The sequence below is a fragment of the Pagrus pagrus genome (genome assembly GCF_965226575.1).
Source record: "Pagrus pagrus genome assembly, chromosome: 19".
Classification (NCBI taxonomy): Eukaryota; Metazoa; Chordata; class Actinopteri; order Spariformes; family Sparidae; genus Pagrus; species Pagrus pagrus.
Window position 1 is genome coordinate 16,414,700 of NC_140203.1, and position 23,026 is coordinate 16,437,725.

The 23,026-nt window shown below is 39.3% G+C and overlaps 1 protein-coding gene across 1 annotated transcript in view; it reads left to right on the top strand.

Moving 5' to 3' along the window:
* The window catches only part of sfswap (splicing factor SWAP), a 53,214-nt gene that overhangs the window by 2,856 nt on the left and 27,332 nt on the right, over positions 1-23,026 (top strand). The window contains exons 3-13 of the mRNA XM_084383763.1: positions 2,171-2,302; positions 4,441-4,517; positions 7,264-7,489; positions 7,718-7,818; positions 9,236-9,386; positions 13,823-14,084; positions 14,252-14,404; positions 14,583-14,676; positions 20,728-20,800; positions 21,714-21,823; positions 21,951-22,080. Of these exons, the coding sequence (XP_084239889.1) occupies positions 2,171-2,302; positions 4,441-4,517; positions 7,264-7,489; positions 7,718-7,818; positions 9,236-9,386; positions 13,823-14,084; positions 14,252-14,404; positions 14,583-14,676; positions 20,728-20,800; positions 21,714-21,823; positions 21,951-22,080 (1,509 nt within the window). The remainder of the gene's footprint in view (positions 1-2,170; positions 2,303-4,440; positions 4,518-7,263; positions 7,490-7,717; positions 7,819-9,235; positions 9,387-13,822; positions 14,085-14,251; positions 14,405-14,582; positions 14,677-20,727; positions 20,801-21,713; positions 21,824-21,950; positions 22,081-23,026) is intronic.

Sequence of the window (23,026 nt, forward strand, 5' to 3'; positions counted from 1 at the left end):
TTTTCCTGATGTCTCATTATACTAACTAATGTACTTGAGTTCCTCAAGTCGCAGTTTTACAACCCTGGTCAGTGTCATCCTGCTGTTTTAGAGTTAAAATGTTAATTTCCCTCTCTAGCAGTCAGTGTTTGAGTTAGTGGTTGAGAAACTTTTTAACCTCAGGTCTGTGTCTTCTTTTAAAACTTCTCCCACAGACTAACACTTGCGCTTATATGACAAGTCTGTCTGTACAAACAGAAAATGTTTTGTAATTTAAGCAAGGCTTCTTAACAAAAATCTTAATTTTCCAAGACGAAACTCAACATAGTAGGTACGTTCAGCTTTCTGTCTCATTAAAAAGTACTGGCTTTAAGTTGGAACTCCAGAGCTGCCATTTCCATGGAAATCATTTTCCACAGTAGGATACTTGCATCTCACTCCTTTTTACATTATAATGAAACAGGCTGTTTTGATGACAAAGCACCCTTCTGAAAGACAGAGTTAATGACTGTAATTGAATTAATAAGGCACAGTTTTATGTGAAAGATGGTGTCTTATGCCCAAACTGACAGGACAGAATGAGTCAGCTAATGATTTGTGTCACACACACACACTTGCACACTCACTGCAGAAGGTTCATCCCCCAGGCCGCTTTGCCCTTGAATTTGGAGGCCTGACCCCATTCACTGAGGCTATTACCCATCTGTCCACTGTAGGGACAGCAGGAAGGCATTAGAAATATTGATAGTTTTAGTGGGAATTTTGTCCTTGCTTCTTTAATAATGATATAGTTCGCCATGAATTTAAATAGAAAGGGGTTGGTGTCTGGGGCCAAGTAAGCATGTGTCTAGCAACCAGTATGTTCTTATTCTGTCTTTTCTATTGATCAGTGCAAGGACAGCCCATCATTCAGAATAGAATCTCTCTTGTCATATGCACTCTGTAATATTTATGGTATCAATAACAGTATTATTTCTTGTATATAATAACTATCATCAGTTATTATAAGAGAATATTATTGTAAATCTCACCATATAAATGCCAATGAAATATCAGATTTTTGTTCACAATAGCAGAATAGCTTACATTTAGAAAGTATTAACTAGGGTCAGACCAGTTATCAGCCTGGCCAATTATCGAGGGCAGCAATTCAGCATTTTTCCAATTGTCGGTATCTGTGTTTTTTGTGGCTGATTGCTGATGAAATAATTTTAAATGTGCACGACTTTGGCTTTGATGCAGCATCCTTTCGCTGTCTGTAGCCACTACTCTGTGGTCTTGGTCAATGTCCTGCCTACAACACTATCTGATTGGTTACACGTCACAAGTAATAGCCTATCAAATCTGAATCTGCAACGTAACTGCTAACTAAAGTTGTCAAATAAGTGTAGTGAAGTGGAAGTATAAAGTGCCAAAAAATGGTAAAGTCGCTTAAAATTGTACTTAAGTACAGTACTCGACTAAATTGTCAATTAACGCACTGGTTAATCTAAATTTGAAGGCTGAGATTTTTATTTTTGCTGCAAATATATATCGTCTCCCAATATCTGTTAATGGTCTCCTTGATTACCATATCAAACCATATCAAGAATTTTGCTTTTATGAAATACAATACTGTATATCAGATGGATTAAACAGTATACTCGGGGTAAACCTGTTTTGTTAATTCTGGTTAAATGGGTCTCTGGTATGTTTTGCCTCTTGGCAGCATTAGTTGGGGTAGATCTGAATCCAGCAGCACGCTGCAGACCAAATCAACTACTCAGGAACCCTTTAAGAGGAAGTGGTCTTTTTGCAGTCACCATCAAGTACAGTTGTGGTTCATTTGATGTGGGAATGTGATCCGACCTCGATGTGACCCACTTACAAGGCGTTCTCTGCAAATCTGAGCTAAACGACTTCTGTAGCCAGGTGTGATTTGCAGGAGTGATTCGAGGTCACATTTAGACTAGCATTGATACATTGCATTATTGATATTTGGGCAAATAGAACTTTCTTCTGGACTGTCTCCCTGTGCTTTCTTTCTTGCTCCCGCCTCAGACACACCAAACTAATTGATAAGGTATTCTCAACAGGTGGTTGTTTGTGTGAATAGCGAAAGAAAAGTCAATTTGTGCAAGCTGATAAATTCTGTTAAGTCTGGTACATTATTCTCCTTTATGGTTTTTTGTTTGTGTTTTTGTTTCCTCAGAGGAGGAGTACAAACGTCTGAGTGAGGCTCTGGCAGATGAAGGCACCTACAATGCAGTGGCCTTCAAATACAGCGCTGATTACTATGACCCCTCTCAGCCCACAGAAGAGGAGGATGCTAACAGGGAAGCCGGTGAGAACTGGCATCACTCACAAATTTGTTTAGTGACTCAGATAGTGGTCACACTCACATACATATGGAGTTGGTCGGTCAGCTTGATATTCTCACACACACAATACTCTGTGTGGGAAGAATGTGACTAAACCAGGAAAGCAAAACACTTTCTTTTGTTAATGAAACAAAGTCTTGCTGACTCTCTGCTTCTACATTACTTCTACAATCATGTGTTTCCTGTAGACTACCATACACCCTTTTGAACATTTGGTTGATTATTCAAAGTAATCAAACTATGGTGTAAAATTTAAAGACAAGTGTTCACTGTTTGTTCAAAATGTATTTACATTGAATGTGTCGCATGTCGAAAATTCACCAAATTCAACACAGCACTTCCTTTGGTCCCCAGCAACAGATGTGCCAAATGAGAAGTAGAACGGATGAACAGTTCTCGAGATATGTGAATAAGACACTCATTCCTTGATTTACACATTAGATAGATGTTGCACAATTATTTGTCACAGTTCCATATTTGAGACCTCATATTTGTAGAATATGAAAGATTTTCAAAATTTAGCTGTGTTTGTAAGTGGGTATGACATTTAGACTGTTTATCATGTGTGAACACCAGCAACAATTTTGGTTGTCATGCATCCGCATCAGCCACACACACACACACACACACACACACACATACTCCTGCAACTTTAAATATTTGATGTCGAGATAGCTGGAAGCACTTTGTCCCTTTTGGCCTGACAGTTAAGCAGACTAGATGCCTCTCTCTGGAGAGATAGTAGAGCTGACAGTGAGAATACATGAAGCTCTAGAAGCCAGCGGAATTAGTCTTTTGGGAATACGTCAATCAGGGTCATGTGACACTGGACATTAACATTGTGAGCAGATTTTTACAGTTTTAGGTTTTTGTTTGCTGTCAGGTTTTTCCTTTACTGTGGTTACAGTCTTAGACATTAGCACAGATGCAATATAATGAAAAATCCCCGAACCATCACAATGTAAATTTAAGCCTCAAAGAGAGTTTTGGGCTGACAGATACAGAGACACATAATCACAATATTAGTCATTGTAACTATTGTTAGATCCTGCATGAAAGACAAATACATCAGAAGGTTAATTGCAGCGTAGTTTATTATCTGTCTAAACATGACAAATGTAGGTGTTAATTAATCTTTCTTTTAAACCCCACGATTATTGTCAACCAGTCATTTTCGCAATTCACCCATTGATTTCATATCCTGTCAAAATAAGGAACTTAAGTTGAATTTTAAAATTACCCACTTCACCTTCACTGAAATGACTGAATTCTTCACATATTTCTACGTTTTTTGGGATATCTGCTGTCCTGTTCAGCTGTGTAAGCAGATTGCCTTCTTGTCTCCCTGTATATGGAGCCGCTGAGTCAATGTGTGGCTGCAGCGTTGCACAGCAAAGTGGTTGTTGCTAGGTCACAGCATAAGTGGGAATGCTGTTGGACTGCCTTTTAAAAGTGGGCGCACATCCATTTTAATGTGTGATAACCATTGAGTTTTACATAATACGCCACTTTAGAATTAGCAGCATTATCTAAATATATCCTCATCAACCATGATAATAAACCTGTTATATAACTGAAGTGATGATTAAGAGCATGTCTTCTTTTAGTTTTGGGCACTGTTAGGAAGGCTATTATATGATTACTAAATTGGAGTCAAGACGTGACATAAGATGGAGTGAATACACGGACATTGTGTGGCTGTCAGGTTCTGCCTAAAGCCTTTTTCAAAACTGCACCCATGGCACATCGTACACAACAAGCCAACTGCTGTTTGTTTCACCATAAAAGCTATGTCTTTAAATAAGGGGCCGCTCTACTTCATTACTGTGCAAATTCCCTACAGTACAACGTTAAAAATGTTGATGTAGCTTCCACCTGAGGTAGACATTTTTTATCAAGTGCAGATGATTATATTCATATAGTTGATTAAGTGGTGGAGGACATTTCGTTCACCCATTTTTAAAATGTTTTAAGAACTCAAAATTCCTCTCAAGTTACTTCTCAATTGGGTATATATCCAGAGGGCTATATTAACTTTTTGTCACAAATGACTAAGGATTAATCTCATTATTTTTGTCCTAATATCTCTTCACATGCTCAGAAGATGCAGAGCCTGAGGAGAATGAGGAACCATTCGTTGCGCCCCCAGGGCTCACTATCCCTCCTGATGTGGAATTGGTGTGTATGAAATTCAACTGGCTTGTGTTCTTATTCACAGGATACACACTACATATAAACATGGATATGTACAGTGGGTTTAGGCAACAACAGGAACATCTGTAGACTACAATGTAATCCAATATAAAAAAAACTAACAATAACATCTGTACCTATGTGGAAACCTGCAATTATCAAACAAATTGGTTATGGAAACTGCCTTGCATTTCTGCTTTTCTTCTTTCTGTGTTTTTTGATTATTGATTAATGTTTTGAATGTCTTAAATCTGAGAGGGACAGGCCAAGCAATCAAGTTTGGACTGACAATGTATATAAAACAGGAGACGTGATGATGATGGCTGCCCTAAGCGTGATAGTTTTAGCCTGTCTGCATTTTAATGTAAAATAATTGAGCAATATGGAGTTTAAACCATAACATTGTCATGATGATTACAGATAGCAAGGGTTTTAATAGGTTACCTGGTCAAACGGATAGACTTGGTGCAGGCTGACTAGATTTGATAACATTTTTTTAAATCTGACTTGAGTTGGATGTAGATATTTATCTAACTTCCTGTATAACCTGAGAAGGCAAACATGCTTCATTTGTGCGATCAAAGTCCAAGTTCCTTGGTTCCCCTTTAAAGTTAATTTAAAAAAATAATAATAATAATTTGAATTTATTTAATAGTGACGATGCAGTTCAACATAGTTCCAGTACGGAGAATGCAACTGATGTGCTGCACAGAGTTTGCTGCTATTGCTAATTTACAACTCTTGTCTCTTGTTGGGCTTTTACATGTACAGCATGATTAAAACATATACAGCGTTCAATGTTTTTAATAATGACCATCATAGAAGACTAAAAACAACAAATATTCATATTTGAGATGCTATAACCAGGATTTTTTTTTTTTGCAGAAATTTTTGCTTTTACCTGTTTTTAAATATTTTTTTTGCATGATTCATTCAACAATTTCGATCGTTTTAGCTTTGGTAGAATGTCTGACACTATAGAATGATTGATTGTACAGGGTTTCCAGTAGAAATTGTTTATCAGAGCTGGTAAGCCACCCTGATCCTGACACATCCCTTCTCAAGATTAATTTAGTCATTAGATGACGGATTAATCAATAGCCTTTCAGGCGCTTGCCATGTGAAATTGCACCTCTTCTTTCCCCTTGATGTGAAAGGTTTATGTCAAAAAGGTGTATTCATCTTTACACTAGTAGCACTCCTCTGCTACCTCACATATTCATTGTATGTACTTCTGAACATGTAGGCAATGCTTCACATTGACATAACATCCAATGAAAACAACAGGCGATAAGTAAAATACAGGAAAATTAAAAATGCATTGCTGTTGCTCGCTGCTTCACTTTTGTGCTATCTTGTGTTTGTGTCAGACCATCTTCCCTCAGGACCAGGCCAAGTCTGCAACCACAACCCCCCACGACCCTTCAGCTGCTACTTTCTTATGCATGAGAAGAAAGACGGGCTTTATTGTTTGCTTGGGCTGTGTGCATATTCAGTCCTTATCGTGCTGGGTATGCTACAGCCATAACACCCTTGTGCATAGATCCAGTGCACAACATCGTTGCAGTAGATTTGCAGACTTCTCTCTGAATAATTCTCAGCCTAATATATCTTGTTATTATTATTTCTTAAGACTATTCTAATTAGATTGTTCCTTTTTTTTCTTTTTTTTTTGGAGAATGACAGGCAGTATGGGGACACGGCAGGGGGATGACTGACATCAAAGGTCTCTGGCTAGAATCTAACCTGGACGGTGGCTGGCTTATTGCAGTTTATTGCTAATAGGGTTTTTTAATTAGACTAGGATTATTGTATTGACATTTGCGTTTACTTGTGACAGTGGTCACAACAGAGAATACAATATGTGCAAAGAGTGGGATGATTTGCAAGATAGTTCACCGATCAGATTGAATATGATGTCATGATTATTTGGCATGCAGCGCAGTCGTTGGGATCAAGACTCTTCTTTTTCTGTGCTTATAGTAGATAACAAATGGTAGTCAACTGGACCTTATACTTTCAGACTTTAGCGCAAGTGAGGCTGAGGAGGACACTTTGCTTGTGTAATTCACGTCAACATAAAATAAGCATTACACATCCCATTTTTCACTAATGGATAAGTTCTTAAATTTGAGTGCAAAAGGCCCTTGTATGTCATGAAGTCCTTGGCAGCATGGAACACAATAATGGTCTGTTAGTGTTGGACACTGGCACCAAGGTAGTATTTATTAGGACTTTCATCCTGATGAGATATGTGTGTTCTTTTGGAGATTGCCTGCACTTCTCTGTACTCTCGAGGTAATGACAATGATAAATCATTGAAATCACACGAGGGGAACAATAATGAATGAATAATGGACCATTTCTTGTTCCACTGATTTCCACCTCTTGTGTATTTTAAGAATTAATGTCATCACATCCAACATACGAGTGCCCAGCATAAGAATGCTTCAGAGACAATATGGCTTATGTCCTTGTTAGGAAGGAGCCATGCATAAACATCTTAATGTGATGTACAGCAGTTACACTCTTATCTGTTTTACTAATGCTCATTTTTCACTATTTTGGTTTGAGCTTGAGGGGGTGTTTGAACAATAAATATTTCCAGGTTTTACACAGTGATAACATTTTTCCCCAGAAACCAAATAATTGATCATGGAATAAGCACCTGCATTAATTCAGTTCGGTTTAGAACGTTCAGGCTCATTTCTTGACTTTTTTGTCTTTTCAGCCGGCAACCATCAAAACCCACAACATCATCGAGAGGACAGCCAATTTTGTATGTCAGCAGGGGGCCCAGTTTGAGATAGTCCTGAAAGCTAAGCAGTCTGGTAACTCCCAGTTCGACTTTCTCCGTTTTGACCATTACTTGAACCCTTATTACAAACACATCCTGCGGGCCATGAAGGAAGGTCGATACAACCTTGCCTCCTCCAGCAAGCAAGAGCAGGCGCAGGGTGAGTTATGGAAAGCAGTCACTGAATCTGAAGGTGTTATGTCCTCTCACGGACATTAAATTTGCACTTTACTGTAATCAATGCGAAATATCAGATCTGTTATACATGAGCGATCGAACAGAGCATAAGAATACACTAAGAAGCTTTAACGTTCTGCATTGATTATAATATTAAACATTTGTTCATACATATATTCAGTACTTCTTGTTTTTGTCTTTGTTGCTGTAGACTCCCACTCCGATGATTCAGATGTGGATGGGGATGGCAGTTACCTCCACCCCAGCCTGTTTGCACCTAAAAAATGCTCTCGCCTGGAGGAGCTGGTCAAGGTAATGTGAAGCTTTACCTATAGAAGAACATAATAATGTGTGTTTACAATAACTTCCATGTATAAAACCCCTGCTCAATTCACTGACATAGATTTTTTTCATGATATTATTTCAAAGTGTATACAGCTCATTCATCTAAATGCATGTTTGGTGCTCTCACATAATAACAACTTTCACAAACATTAGGATGGAGGCCTATTTACCTGTTGGGCCACAGATTAAAGAAAATAGCAGCTTGTTTGCTTGTTTTGTTAAAAAATTATGGAGCTTAAAGGTCCTTAAAGGTTTTCTGCAATATATATCGTAATATAATTTAAAAAAAAGGGGATTTTGACCTGATAACTTCAATACTGTAGCTCTGTTATTTGGAAATAACCAAACAACCAAAGTAGGCCCTGCTTTGTTTGATAAATTGATAAACAATGATCATTATTGGTGGCTCGCTGTTCGTATCACTCACAAGTAACAAACTCCCATATATCCAAAAACCATTAAAACTGACTAAATTATGTAATATCAAACAGACTTCTCTTATAGATTAGTCATGTAAAATTAATATTTTGTTTTTGTGACAAAAAGTTGTAACATAAAGTGTTTGAGTTAGTTTGCCTTGCTTGGCATTGCACGTCCTGTGATGTGACTATTGCGTATCCTCACATTGCAATGTCTATGCTGAGATGGTATATTGTGCAGCGCTTTCGTAAACCTCCCCAAGGAGTAAGCTTTGGACCTTTGACTATAGGCTGCTCATATAACGGGCTCCAACTGAAAATGGCTTTGTTTACACCTTCTTTGTTATAATGTTGAGAAAATATTCTGCAGTGTTGAACACTGCCTGCCATGTGAATTACATGTTCATCCTGTTAAAACTGCCCATGTCTGTTATTGCATTCTCTAATGACTTTATTCTGTGTCCCCGTCTTCATGCTGGTATTTTTTTTTATTAGTGCTTTTCATCTGCCTCGTCAGGACAGCCATTAGTCTTTGACGACAGCAAGAATGGAAGAACGCCTTTTTAAAGAAACATAATGAGCTCCTTTTAGTAACAAGATGTCTAGCAGTTGTCTCCCATCAAGAGGGATTTCCTTCTCAGATCAGCTACTCAAAGTTTTTACTGATGATTCATTTTTCATGGGGTTAACTCCTAAATTCTGTATATCTCTAATGCTGCACTGAGGAAGATTACTGCTTAAGATTACGTGCAAAGTAATGCTTAACAATTGCAATGCATTTCATGGTTCTGACTTCAGAGAGCTTTGAATATTGGGTGGATTTATTATACCATTACTAGAATATATTTTTGTCTCCTTTAATCGCGTATGTGATGTGATCTCCATTGCTTAAGCATTCCTTAACAAGAAATAACATCATGGCATGACAGACTGTTTTTACCAAACTGGTCTTATTTCTTTTGCAGCCTCTCAAAGTAATGGACCCGGACCATCCTCTGGCTGCACTCATACGAAAAGCTAAACAGGAAAGAAATGGCACTGCAGCAATGGCAGCCACACCAGAGGAAGTGCCAGACCCAGCTGCATCCAGCACACCAGCGGAATACACTACTGACCGTGAGTATAGATTTTTCTTTTCCTCTGAGAACAACGGACAGCACATCTGAAATGTATCAAAACTCTGAGAGTGCTTATCACACTTTGTGGTCTGGTCTACTTTTATGGTCAGCCTTTACTTTTCATTTCTTTCTGTTTTTCTCTCAGCCACATAGGGTTCTCCTGTCCTACTGTGAAGTTATTAAAACTGCATTTTTTCTGAGATGGCTGTTGACCACGGAAAACTGCCATTTGACTTCCTCCTTTGGACCGTTTTCTGCTTATAATGTTCTGCCAATTCTCGTTCAATACAGCTCCCCAATCTTAAATGCTGACCACAGTCAATAATTGATGTGAAGGCATTTGAAATGCCTTTCAGCAAAGTAATATTGAGTTCAGAGGTGTTCTGGGACAGGCCAGACCTACTTATCTGACCCGAAGCAGCGCTCAGGTTCACACTTTTTAGTCCACCTGGGTTTTGGGTCAGACCAGACTTAAATAGTTCTTCATCCTTGGCGTGTGCAACATTTCGATTAGACCTGACAGAGCCTGTGGTGTGATAACATAAGCAATACAGTCTGCATTAGAGCTGCAACAAGTAATCAATAAGTTGTCATCTATGAAATCAATTAACTATTTACTATATTGATAATCAATAAATCAGTGTGAATAATTTAAAAAGAAGTCAAAACACAGATTCCAGCCTCTTCAGTGTGAATATTTTTTGCTTACTTTACTCCTCTGTGACAGTAAATTGAGTAACTTTGGGTTGTGGACAACCACACTAGACAACACATGACATTTTATGGACCAAACAAGTAATCAATCAGTTCATTAAAAAATAATCCACAGATTAATCAACAGTGAAAGTAATCATTAGTTGCAGCCCTATACCACATCCAAGCAAGGGATCAGAACACAACAAATAATTGATTTGAATGCATCTTCATTGTGTCAGAAAGTACGCATGTTGATTAAAGGGAGTTTTCAGAAACTGGAAAATTGCACTAAAAGCGTTGCACTCTCACACACTATGACAAATGCCTACCATGCAGTAAATTAAATTGATATGTAACACTTAGAAACAGCCAGAAAATAATGATAGATGTTACGAACAAAAATGTCAGATCTTGGAAAAAGTGAGTTTAAAGTGTAGCACACGATGCAAAAGTCCAGGGGTATTTTTTTTTTGCTATTATAATGCCTTGATCATTCCCTTACATGAAGTGTATAACCTTCAGACGAAATGTGCAAGATTACATTGTTAAACTGAATGGAAATGACATTTAAGGAATGAGAGAAATAAAGCAAAATCACTTCCATTAAATTCAAAAGAATGCCTGGCATCTGTATAAATGGTATAGAAGGGGTCATTTGCACATCCATCAGTGATGAGTCATATCCACCCTCACGCTGCCGCTGAAGTCCTGTTTTCATGTATGAGTTCATTCTCCTCTGCAACAGCTGCTGATAAAAACCCATGGTCATTGGCCCCTGATGACCCATAACTGTTAACTTGTCCATTACTGAAATTTATAAATCCCTGAGATGCCTTTAACCTGCAGAAGTAGCTGTTGATGTTAGTAAATTGCCTGTGGATGACCCGGCTGCTTGTGGCTGTTGATATGTAGTTCAAAACTGTGGGCTGTTCATCTTATCCATGTAGCTGTGCTAGGCCTTCTCCTGTCTTTGAACCTTTTTGTTTAGGCATTTATGATGTTAATACAGGGCATGGAAGGCCCAACATTATGACGCCTGTGTGTATGTATTGAGTAACAATATGAACACCTCCAAAAACTCCAGTTAACTTCAACATTTAAGTTGAAATACAGTATCTGTAGCGATCTGATCATCGATTCATCTGACCAATCATTCAAATAAATTTCCTGTTTGCCCTTCCACTTGCACATCTCAAGTCTTCATCTCATCTCTAACACATGTCAGGTTTGTAAATGAAAGCTTCAGCTTTGGTTTTCCATTTTCCTGACTTGAGAAAATTGGATGTGTCGTTAGAGTCAACCATCTCAGTGACTAATGTGTTAATATCACACTGTCTCCACTTTGACACTGACCATTTATTTTTGTCCCTGGCCCTGTATTGCTCCCCCTCTTCTTCTCCTCTCTCTTTTCAATAAATCTTTGTAATACAAACCCACTGATAAAGGAGATGACCCTTTTGCATGGAGGTCTCATGTTGATTTATATTATTCTCCCTCTGCTGATTTAAATTAATGACTGCATAAAAAACATAGCTTGACAATGAACAGGACAGCACAGTACGTATGTTAAACAACCACAACACAAAGCAAACTTCAGTGACGGGATGCCCATCAGTCTTATAATGAGCACCTCTACACCACTTTACTGGACTCCTCAGGTCTGTCCACAACAACCACACCAATGTGGCTAATTTGAATGCACCTGCACACATTTTACCTCCACTCTCAGTTAAAAGTATTCCTAAGAAGAGGAAATCTTAAAGGTAGCTTCTACAGTAGCATGTTATTAGCTCAAATGATTCAGATTTAATTTCTTCACTTTGCAGATTTCATGCAAATGTATACAAAAATCCCACAAATGTATATTTCCAGTGAAAAGAAGCTTTTCCATCTCCTTGCCATGAAAATGTAATGTCAACACAGTGACTGAGCACAAATGGGTTATTTTAATATTCATGGGCTCACCACACAAGCCTGGTTTTGACAGTTTTCATTTCCGGTGGCAGACCACTTTTCCCTGACCTGTTGATGTTCTGCGCCAAGGTTAAAATTGAAAGCCTGCCATGACAAGGCTCTGAAATTAATTTGTAAACCATCCTTTATCATGACCACACTATGATTTAACTTAAAGGGTAACTACTGTTTTTTACAACCTGGACCTTATTTCTAGCAAAAAGTATTATCATTTACTCACCCAGATAACTTTGGTGTCATTTGAAGTCGTTTGGACGAAATTAGATCCAGTGTAGCGCTGGTATATCCATATAATGCGAGTGACGGGGCACTGAAGCGCAGCCTCTATATAACGCATTATCTGCCACGAAACTAGTTCATTTCACCAATATTTTGTTACGATACTCTAGTGCTATTCCCCTCTGAGTCCGGGCTTGTCTGTTATCAACATCTGGGGTCAAACCAGCAGTAGCAGCTACAGGTAAACAAGCCGGCTGTCGCGGGTGCACACGCAGCTCAGAGACGACATCTTCCAGGTCAGAGGTAGTAGGTCAACCTACAGACCCCGGATGTTGACAACAGACAAGCCCGGACTCAGAGGGGAATAGCACTAGCGTAGCGTAACAAAATATTGGTGAAATGAACTAGTTTCATGGCAGATAATGCTCATAGAGGCTGCGCTTCGGTGCCCGGATCACTCGCATTATATGGATATACGCGGCGCTCCACTGGATCTAATTTCGTCGCCAAATGACACCAAAGTTATCTGGGTTAGTAAAGCGTCGTGTTTTATGCTAGAAATAAGGTCCAGGTTGTAAAAAACTGTAGTTATCCTTTAATCAATCAAAACAACTGTTTCTCTGTAGTCCTCAGTTTTTAATTAAACTGAACTGGGGATTGACACAGGAACAACACCTACACTATTAAATATGACAGAACACAAACTATGACCTTTTAAGTCACAATAATCGATCCGAAATTACATCCAAAAATAGCTAAAATGAAGGTTATAACATGTTACATTTAGTCAGTTTACTCTGAAAGTTATTACGACAGGCAACCAAATGAAATGCACCAATGCCTTGAGTGAAATTATGGACTTTTCTACCAAAGGTCTAATATCGTTTTTGGACATTTTAATGTAGAAATATTTCATATACACTGACCAGCCACAACATTAAAAAGCCTACTTAAAATTGTGCAGGTTCTCTCTGTGCAGCCAAAACAGCTCTGACGTCAGACCTCTGGGAGTGTCCTGTGGAGTCAGGCACCGGGACAATTGTAGGGGATCCTTGGGGTTCTGTATGTTGGGATGGTACCTCCACGGATCGGACTTGTTCTAGCACATCCCACAGATGCTCGATCGGATTGGGATCTAGGGAATTTGGAGACCAGGTCAATGCCTTGTTGTGTACATCAACCCGTTTTTGAGAAGATTTGTGGTGTGCCAAGGTGCATTGTCCTGCTGAGGGGGCCACTGCCATCAGGGAGTGCTGTTGGGTGTACTTGGTCCACAATGGTGTTTCCATGGCTGGTGTGTGTCAGGAGGCATCCACATACATAGATGCCATGATTCAAGGTTTCCCAGCAGAACAATGCATTGTAACAAGATGATCAATGTTATTCACATCACCTGTCAGTGGTTTTGATGTTGTGGCTGATCTGTGTATATTGTACAGTTTGAGTCCACATGAAGTAACAGTAACAGTTAGTCTTTTATGTGGCACAACCTAAGCATGTCTGAGAGAAACCTCATGTAATGATTTTCTCCTCATTTCTTTACAGCAAATGCAGCAGCAATGTACTACGGGTACTACATGCTTCCTGATGGAACGTTCTGCTTGGCCCCGCCTCCCCCGGGGATCGATGCCAGCTCCTACTATAACAATGTACCCTCAGCTGTCATGGCTCCCGCTACGTCTTCTGGGGCTTTGCCTAATCTGGGAACAACGCCCACTCCAGTTGAAACTACCCCCATGGCAGCACCAGCTACAACCCCCTCTCAGATCACCAGCTCTGCTACTCCTGCTGTTGTACCAGAAACCAGGTAGGAAGTAATGGATATGTCTGTGTAATACCTTCTTCTTCTTGATAGCCTAAGTAGCATTTAAAGTGTTGTTGAATTTTTTGTCGAGAAATGTGGCGGCACACTTTTTTTCAGTAGGTGAAGCATTTTTCCCAGGTTGACATCTTTATTTCCCCCCCGAAAAACAGGTTGAAACCCGAAGCTCAAGTTTCCACACAAGCAGCACCAGCCATCATTCCTCCACCGCCTGACATCCAACCAGTCATAGACAAGCTGGCCGAGTACGTTGCAAGGAACGGTCTTAAGTTTGAGACCAGTGTCCGTGCCAAGAATGATCCACGGTAAGTGTTCTTAGCAGAAATAAATCAATTGCCTCGGTCAGGTCTTGGTTTTAGGAACTCATATCAGTAACTTTGCCTTCAGATACTGCAGAAACTCTTCATCATCCTCCAGCTCATCTTTTATGAGTGCTCATCTCTTGTCTTACACAGTATGTGTTCCTCTCTCTGTCCAACATAGGTTTGACTTTCTGCAGTCTTGGCATCAGTACAACTCCTATTACGAGTTTAAGAAGAATTACTTCATGCAGAAGGAAGGAAAATGCTATCTTGAGGTATTATAAGCTTTCTTTGTTTTTGTGTTTGTATGTGTTTCTGCATATAAGAATCAGATAGACCACCTCCAGCTTTGTTAAGCAGTTAACATTCATGTCCACATCTTGACACCTTTGGGTGAAACAGGTGTTTTTGACACTTGAATGTTTGATGCAGTTGAACAGTACAACTAAAGGTACTCATGTGGGGCTTTTCCCTTTGTACTTTTGGCCGTGCCTAGTCAGACTATACCAGACCCAACTCCAAATGGGTTGCGATAACCAGGAGACCAAGAGAAAGGCGTTTTTTAAGGTCAGCTCTCAGTCTCAGTCTCAGGGGGATTTCTATTGTGAAGAACCAAGAAAATGGAATTTGTTAAAGGGACTGAGGAAGAGTATGTACAGCTGCTCTTTTGACCACTAGTCAGCTATGGATCAGCCAGCTACTTTTAAACGTCATCAACTCAAGACAAGCACATCATAAGTTATAGACACACTTAAGTCCTGTTTTTAATGGAGAAACAAATCCCTGCCATGCTTAGCTGATGCCCCGAGTCAAAGCCAGCACATGTTTTTGAAAAAGCCATAATGGTCCCCAAGTCAATGAATTGTAATTCTCATCTCATCTCATCTCATTTTCTTTCCGCTATTTCCCTATTGGGGTCGCGGGGTGTTGCCGCTTTTATGCGTTGCGGGGCTACTGGGGCCAAATCCAGCTCTCACCGGGCGAAGGCCAGGGTACACCCCTGGATGAGACGCCAGTTCATCCAGGGCCCTCTGATGGCAGAGGCTGCCTTGCAGCTTGCAAGGTGCCAACTGCACATCAGGAGCAGTTTAGGGGTTCAGCATCTTGCTCAAGGATGCATCGGCACGTAGCTCAGTTCCGCCCAGGGGAGCCGGGGTTCGAACCAGCAACCTTCTGGCTGCTGGTCACCTGCTCTACCCACTGAGCTACAGCCGCCCCCATGAATTGTAATTGTAAAAAAAAAAAAAAAAAAAAAATGAATTGTAATTGTTATGGTGATTGTACCCAGACAGCGTTATCACAGCTGCTACAGAAAAAAGCTTTGCCAGGTGACACATGATTAACAACAGTGCTGTCGTGGATAGCGGTGAAGAAGAGTTTCACAAAGCCGATTACGTACATTTTCAAAAAGAAAGGTCAGTGTAATCAGGCTTTATCATGCTGATGAAACTGAGTAATAGCCAGGTCTGTGTGCACGATTTTGTTGGACCAACAAGCATTTGGAAAATCAGCAGGAAGTTTTGGCTCTAGTTAGTGCTGGGGTGGAGACAAACTTCAAATTAAAAATGAAACCCTAATAGAGTAAGCAATATTAAAACTTTCCTAGAGAAATACTTTCATAATATCAGACTGATTTTAGATAATCATTGTATTTTTGAATTAATTATTTATTAATTATATTATCTTAATTCCTATAGAATTAAACTCAGTAATTGCAGTGTTAATACTTTGCAACCAGCAGGTGACCTTCACGCTGAAGAGAAACACTGTTCTCCTGGTTGTCTCCTGTCGTAAACATCACTGTTCTCCACACCTGTATTAATTCTGTTCCACAGCATTTGCAACCAAAGTTTAGACATGGGAAAAGGTTGTCTAAGCATTCACTGCACTTACAGTCAACCTTGAAATTAGCAGTTTCTTTGTGCTGATAAGGGAAGACCTGCTATGCTAAAATTAGAGGTATCCTGATCCGAAATATTGAAATGAAGGATATGAGCGATGCAGAGAACAAGGAAGAGATTAATTGGCAGATTACTGTCAAAAGATAGATCCAGCCCTCTTTATGGGCACTTGAGCAGCACACTCCAAAAACCTTACAGTAAAACCAGTCACGCAGTCTCATTTTCCATCTTCAAGACTTTTTGAGGTCGTCGTTTCAGGAATTTTATACAGTAAAGTTTCTTCAACATGAAACAAGGCAGATTGCTTCATCACTATCACAACCTAATTCTTACAACACTCATTCATTTTCACTCATTGTCAGCCTTGCCAGTGCTGCAAGGTTTCTGTACCTACCCCTCTGTCTCTATCTCTGTATACACCCACATCAAAACCGAAATCCAATCATGCTATATCCGGACTTTCAAGAGGCATCCCAGCCAATTAGCTAATTTGCCAACAGACATGTGGCACTCACTTCTGGCTGGCCTAACTGCCCGGTGGCATACGCATTTTATCCTCTATGGTGTACTGGTTATACAGTTACTGTCCCATTACAATTTCCTATGGTTAGGCAAGGGATGAATGTTGTGTTGTTGTAGTCAAGGGGATACATTCCCAGAATGTGCTTCATCATTTTGGGGGAATTCAGTTTATGATGTCCTCTCACACTTTAAAATTGTGCTGCTCAGTTGCAATTGAACATCCATTTTTTGACATTTATTTAAGTTTATACCCATATAATGTTGAATGTAGACAGACTTTAAAAGATGTGAACCTGCCCTTTCCATAATGATCTCTATCAAAGTGCCACTAATTTAACTTATGAATGGACACAAGGACAAGTCATACATCATATATTTTCTCTGTACTGTCATTAAATCTTACATATTGCACAAAATGAAAGCAATTATGAGCTCAACTCACTCAAAGCACAACCTGTTTTCCTGCCAAGGTCTCTTTAAAAAATGACTATTGTGACAAATTCAGGTACCATTTTAAAGTAATTAAGTAAGTAATTGCTGGTTTGTATATGGGTTATACAAGTGTTGATAATGCAGATAATGTTGGAAAATGGCTGCACCACTTGGTTTACTTGGGGCGAGTTGCCCCCTTTTTTAACAAGAACCTGCCAGATTGTGGGTCAGGGTGTTTTAATTACTTTTAGCTGAGCTTTTTTGTATTTGGTTGTCTGTTATATTCAAAGAGTGTTCTTCAGAGCCCCATTAGACCCTCTCAGACGAGGGGATCATATGCGATTTAACAGTCAAATAGCTAGGTGGGTAGATGAATAGATACTTGTTACATATGTGCATACATTCATGCATATGTAAACATGCATATGTTCAAGGTTTGTTGAGTCTTCTTTGTATCAGAGTGAGAAAGGGGAAAGCGAGAAGTGAGTGTGAAAGTTTTGCACGGAGCAATTTGTCTTCTGACGAATCAAATCAATTAGCTTGTCAGTGCAGAGGAGTGTGGCCCATTATGACACGGCGCAGGCTGCTCCAACAAGCTGCTGCTTGGCTTTTCTATCAAGAGATGTCTTGTGTTTGTGATTGGTGCTATGGGTAATGGGAAGCAGATATCTCTGCTCTCAGTCAGCGCCATTATTTATAGTTTCACAGTTAATGAAAAAGCAAGAAAGGGCTAATATCAGTCAAAGCAGAAAGCAGCAGGATGTGGGGCTGCCGTTGCTTTGTTTAAGTATCATAACATCTTGAAAATGCTCACAATATGGCACTTTAGGAGAGGATGAATAAAGCTGTTATCTAAAAAGGAGCATTTTTGTAAATGGTGCTAATAATCACAAGATTTGTCTGCCTCCTGTTTGGAGAACTCTGACTCAGAAGGTTTAATGTGACACTTCACCAAACTTCTCAATTTTAAGCATCAAACACAAACTTAACAATTGAAATAATTATTTTAATCTGTTCCAGCATCTAATAAAAGAGTGAAGTCCCACTCCACTTCTGGAAACATCATTTTTAAAAATGTAAAACACCAATTGTTAAGTGACAGTCAGCAGCCCCCATGTGGCTTTTTCAGTGTGTTTGTGGCTGAGATGTGAAAGAAAGCCTGAAAAGAGGATTGTGTTTTCGCCAAAAATAAGTGCATTTTTATGTGAAGTCAAATTGATGTGAAGAGAATATTACAATGGGAGACAAGTTGACAGAAGGCGTTATTCAAGTAAAGTCTCAAAGATAATGAAATTTGTCTCCTGCCAGATAATCCCTGATTGAGTCAATTTAACACAAACTACAGTGCTCTATTTCTGGCTGGACATATTTCTATAATCTGACAGTTTTTGTAATGCAGTTAAGCGATTTAATTTTTAGAAACAAAACATAACAACGACTGTGCATATTGTTCAATTTATGTTCAAACTGAGCCGGCAGTTCTTGTCATCTATGAAAAGGAACAAAACAGAAATCTCACGCCCAACGGTATAATTCAGTTGGGGAGGGGTCAAACGCAGGTCATGTGAAAATATAGAGCTTCACTTGGGTCAGTTATTTTGTCGTTTACATTTTTTCATTTGTTGCAAGCAGTTTTCATTATAAATACCTGTGAAATCTGACCATTTGCCTTTTTTAGTAGTCTTGTTTTGCAAAGTTCATGACCTCTAACCAGCACAGCCATGAAATGCTGCTGCCTGTTCCCCTTTTAAAGTGAAGGAAATATCTTAGGAACGGTCTTGTGTCTGAGTGTTACAGCAACACAATGTGAATGAAGGTGTCTAAGGATTTAAAGACAAAGCTAAAGGTGTGTTTATGAGCATAATCAACTTCCAACTGGTGTCTCCCCAGAATAGTTTAGAGTACGTTTCCTTCTGCTTCTTCTCCTGTGAGCTCTGATTCTTAGAGTTTTATTGGAGTTTTACTCTCCGGGGCCTCGGTAAAAGTGCTTTCACTGTTGAAAGCACTGTTCAATTACAGCTGAATAGTAGGAAGCTGCCTTTGAAGCATTCTTCAAACATGGTAAAATGTACCTCATGAGGTTAGGGTTTTTTCCCCTCCTCTTGTGGCATTGGCTTCATCACCACTTTTCCCTTTCATTCCATCTGCAGTTTATATTTGGGAAAGAGCACTTGGTGAACAGGTATTACTACAGAGGGTTTCTTGTTATCTAGTCTGTGCACACAAGCCAGCTATGAGTTCTTTGTGAAGGTGCTTTGTTGATGTGAGGAGTGACGGACCATACAGTGGGAAAATCAGAGAGCCATTTAAAGGTGTTTAAAGCTATTTAAGAAACTTAATTATACTGGCAGATAGGTGAATGGCAGAGAAAACAGAGGAGACGAAGATGTAAAAGCAAACAAAAAATACTGAAATTAATTCGGCTTGATCGGATATGGATAACTCGGGTAAATAATGTGATTATTTTCGTGATGACATGAGCTGTCACCTCTCTGAACTTCTGTACATAAAAGCGGCTGTAAGTGTTGTATTAGTTTTAGCTAACTTCCCCTCCTCCTCTCTACGTCACCACATAAACGTGCAGCAGACACAGCAGCAAACATGAGGATCCATACCAATGGCATTCCAGCAAGGTTTTTTTTCCCCCCCTGTCAGGTGTAAGTAGAGTTAATAAAGATGTCTGAGTTAAGGAGAGACCTGTCAGTCATCTGAAATCACTTTGAGAGACAACATGATGTGGGCTTGCCTCTATAGAGACTACTGCTGTAGACAAGTTAATAATTCCCATTGTCTGCTTTTTTCTTACTTTCCATTACTGATCGGTGAATGCAAAGTCTCATTTTACATAAGATGACTCAATCTTAAAGACTCCCCTGCTCTGCTTCTGTTCAGTGCTTACGTATGGTTCCATTAGACAGGCGTCTTTAAAGGTGTAAACCCTAACTGTAGATATAAGCGTGCAGATGAGTAATTACAATAATTAAATTCAAGTTTTACAGTTTCTTTGGAAACCAGTGGTGCTATAACACAGCGAAGAAGCATTCACACAATGGATGTCTTCCCTTTTTTCAAACTGAAAGGTAGACGGAGGACTAACTCCTCTGTTGGAAAAAATCAGACTTCTTTGTCAGATAATCAGAAAACTTTGAAAACATCAACCTTTTTGCACATACAGTTATTGCTGTTCTTCCAACTCAGAATGAAATGACGTTATGGCAAAATAAAGGAGATCAGGTTTCCATGCAATCTAATTTTCAGCACCATCTGTCTCTTGCTAAATCGCACTGGTTTACTCATAATGTTGAAACACTGTAGATCGAAAAAATTACAATTAAGAGAGACTGCGTGGCCCCTACAATTTGTTGCTAGTTTACTGTTTAACAGTGTAAACCATGAGGAGAAAAATTGATTCAGATGAGTCTAAAATGTTTATTTTCTCTCCATCTCTGTCTCTTTTTTTCCTTCATTTAGAGTGAGACAGTAAATGATGATGAGGATAATCTTGAATCAGACGCATCGGCCAAAGACTCCAAGCTGACAAAAGGTAGGACACTGACACAAGAAAAAAACAGTACATACTGTAGTACAACTTTCATTTCTTCTTCTTTAGTTCATTTCTTCAGTAAATGAAATGCAAAGTCTTTGGGTAAATATGCATCTACGTAAGTATACATGCAGTTTCATGTGTATGAACAGCTGCATGTGAGTCTGTTGGTATTTTTGCGGGCAATTTCATTTGTTAATATCAGGCAGCGAATGTCTAAGCAGAGATGAAAGAGTCTGCTTACCACAATACTGGCGGGACCCATAAACATGCACATACAGTAGATGCAAATTGAGGCATGCATTCACGCCGACTATTGGGAGGCGACAGGTCAGAGAATACTGATAACTAGTTGAGAGTAGTGCACAAGCAAACAACCCAGCCTTCAACAATAAGAGTCCTTATTCAATATTAAGGTTGTTTCTTTGGGGAATGAGGCACATTGTCTTCTTGTTAATCTATACAAGAGCAGACACGTTTGATTTGCAAAATAGAAATCAATGTGACACCATTGCTGCTTAATATTAGAACAGTTGCTTTGTGACCATCTCTCTGTCCGACTGTTTCTCCTTCTACATCGTTTTCTGTCTCTTCTCCTATTTGTTTGCCTGTCTGTGTGTGCACATCTCTTTTTCACTATTGTACTTCTTTTACTTTCGGTCTCTACATTTTTTCGTTTCTCTTACTTAGTCCTTTCTCCATACTCCCCCCCCGTCCTTGCCCTTAACTTTTTCCTGCATTTTCTGTCAAGAAGAAGTGTAATTGTCAGGGCATATTTTTCATTTTACTGAATTTTATCAATCAAAAGAAGGCCAGGCTGTGCTTTTCTGTCTGCTATGAACGAGCACTCTTCTGAATCCTTTGTTGTCTCTCTAAATCATATTTCTCCTCTCGTCTCTCTGTGCCATTACAGCCGCTTTTGCCCCCATCTGTTTTGCCATCAAGGCAAAGGAAAATGACATGCTGCCGCTGGAGAAGAACAGAGTTCGATTGGACGATGATGATGACTCCGACGAGGACAAGGTCTGGTGCATTCCGATCTCTTCAATTCATGTAGATCTAGGGTTGATATGGAAACTTCATCCTTGAAAATTCATATATCCCAGGACCTTGAAATTTACAATAAATTGTCATACTTGTTTTTTTGAAGTTGCTGGCGGAGCAGGGCCTGGAGGCTGTGATGGGCGGGGCTGACACGGCTGACAAGGAGCCTCCTCCAGTCAGTGCACCAGAAGAGAAGAGACCCACCCTCAGTTTGGAGGAGTTGGAGGCAAAACAAGGTAACATTATTAAAAAGATTCTCAGGAAAATATTAAAAGATATGTGTCCTGCACTTCTCAAGGCTCTATACCTCTTTGTGCTCAGTTAGACAGCAATAATATAGAAAAAAATAACACTTAATTAAAGGGAAAGGAAAGCAAAGAAAATAAAAAATACAATCATTATCACAGAGTTTAGAAGTCCCCAAAGAGAAAGGCACTCAAACAGCATTCAGACAGAGGGTGAACAGACTTGCAACAGCATAGACAGTTTGAGAAATATAATGTTTTTTTAAAACATTAAAGCGTGTGAACATTTTCTAGTATAGCATAGTAATAGCAGTATGAACCTGAGCAAGCATAATACAGGACCTTTTAATGAAGCATCTGATGATTGTTGTGACAGAGTTCCCTTTTCTCAGCTTCATAGCTATTTAATTTGGGAGCGCTAGAAGTTTTTCATCCCAACATCAGCATTTAAGTACAGCTTACAAGACTCCTCTGTCAAACCCACTGGCACACTGTTACTATCTGGGAGGGCTGGAATTGGAGGAAAAAATAATGGGAAGAGGAGAGGTGAATAAATCCATTGAGTCTCAATTATAAATTCTCTCAACAGGGTGTACCCTGCAGTATGAGACAAGCAGTGTAGTACAGCAAACAACGGTCATATATCTCTCCAAAGCCCTAATGGAGATGTATTCTCTCTATTTTTGCCTCTATCTTTCTTTTGTTCAGTCATGGTTGTAGAATATTAAACACTTGCTCTTCGTAGGCTTTCCTAAACTAAAGTCATGCATCAGCGAGTTTGCACTAAGGAAAACATGTACCCTTATACAGCCGTATTTATCTATGTCAGAATTCACAAAAAACATTCTTTGCTCTGAAAGAGGTTTACACTCACTTGCTCCGATCAGGATTTTAAAACCATTTACAAAGGATAACAAATCTAATAAGACCAGTACTT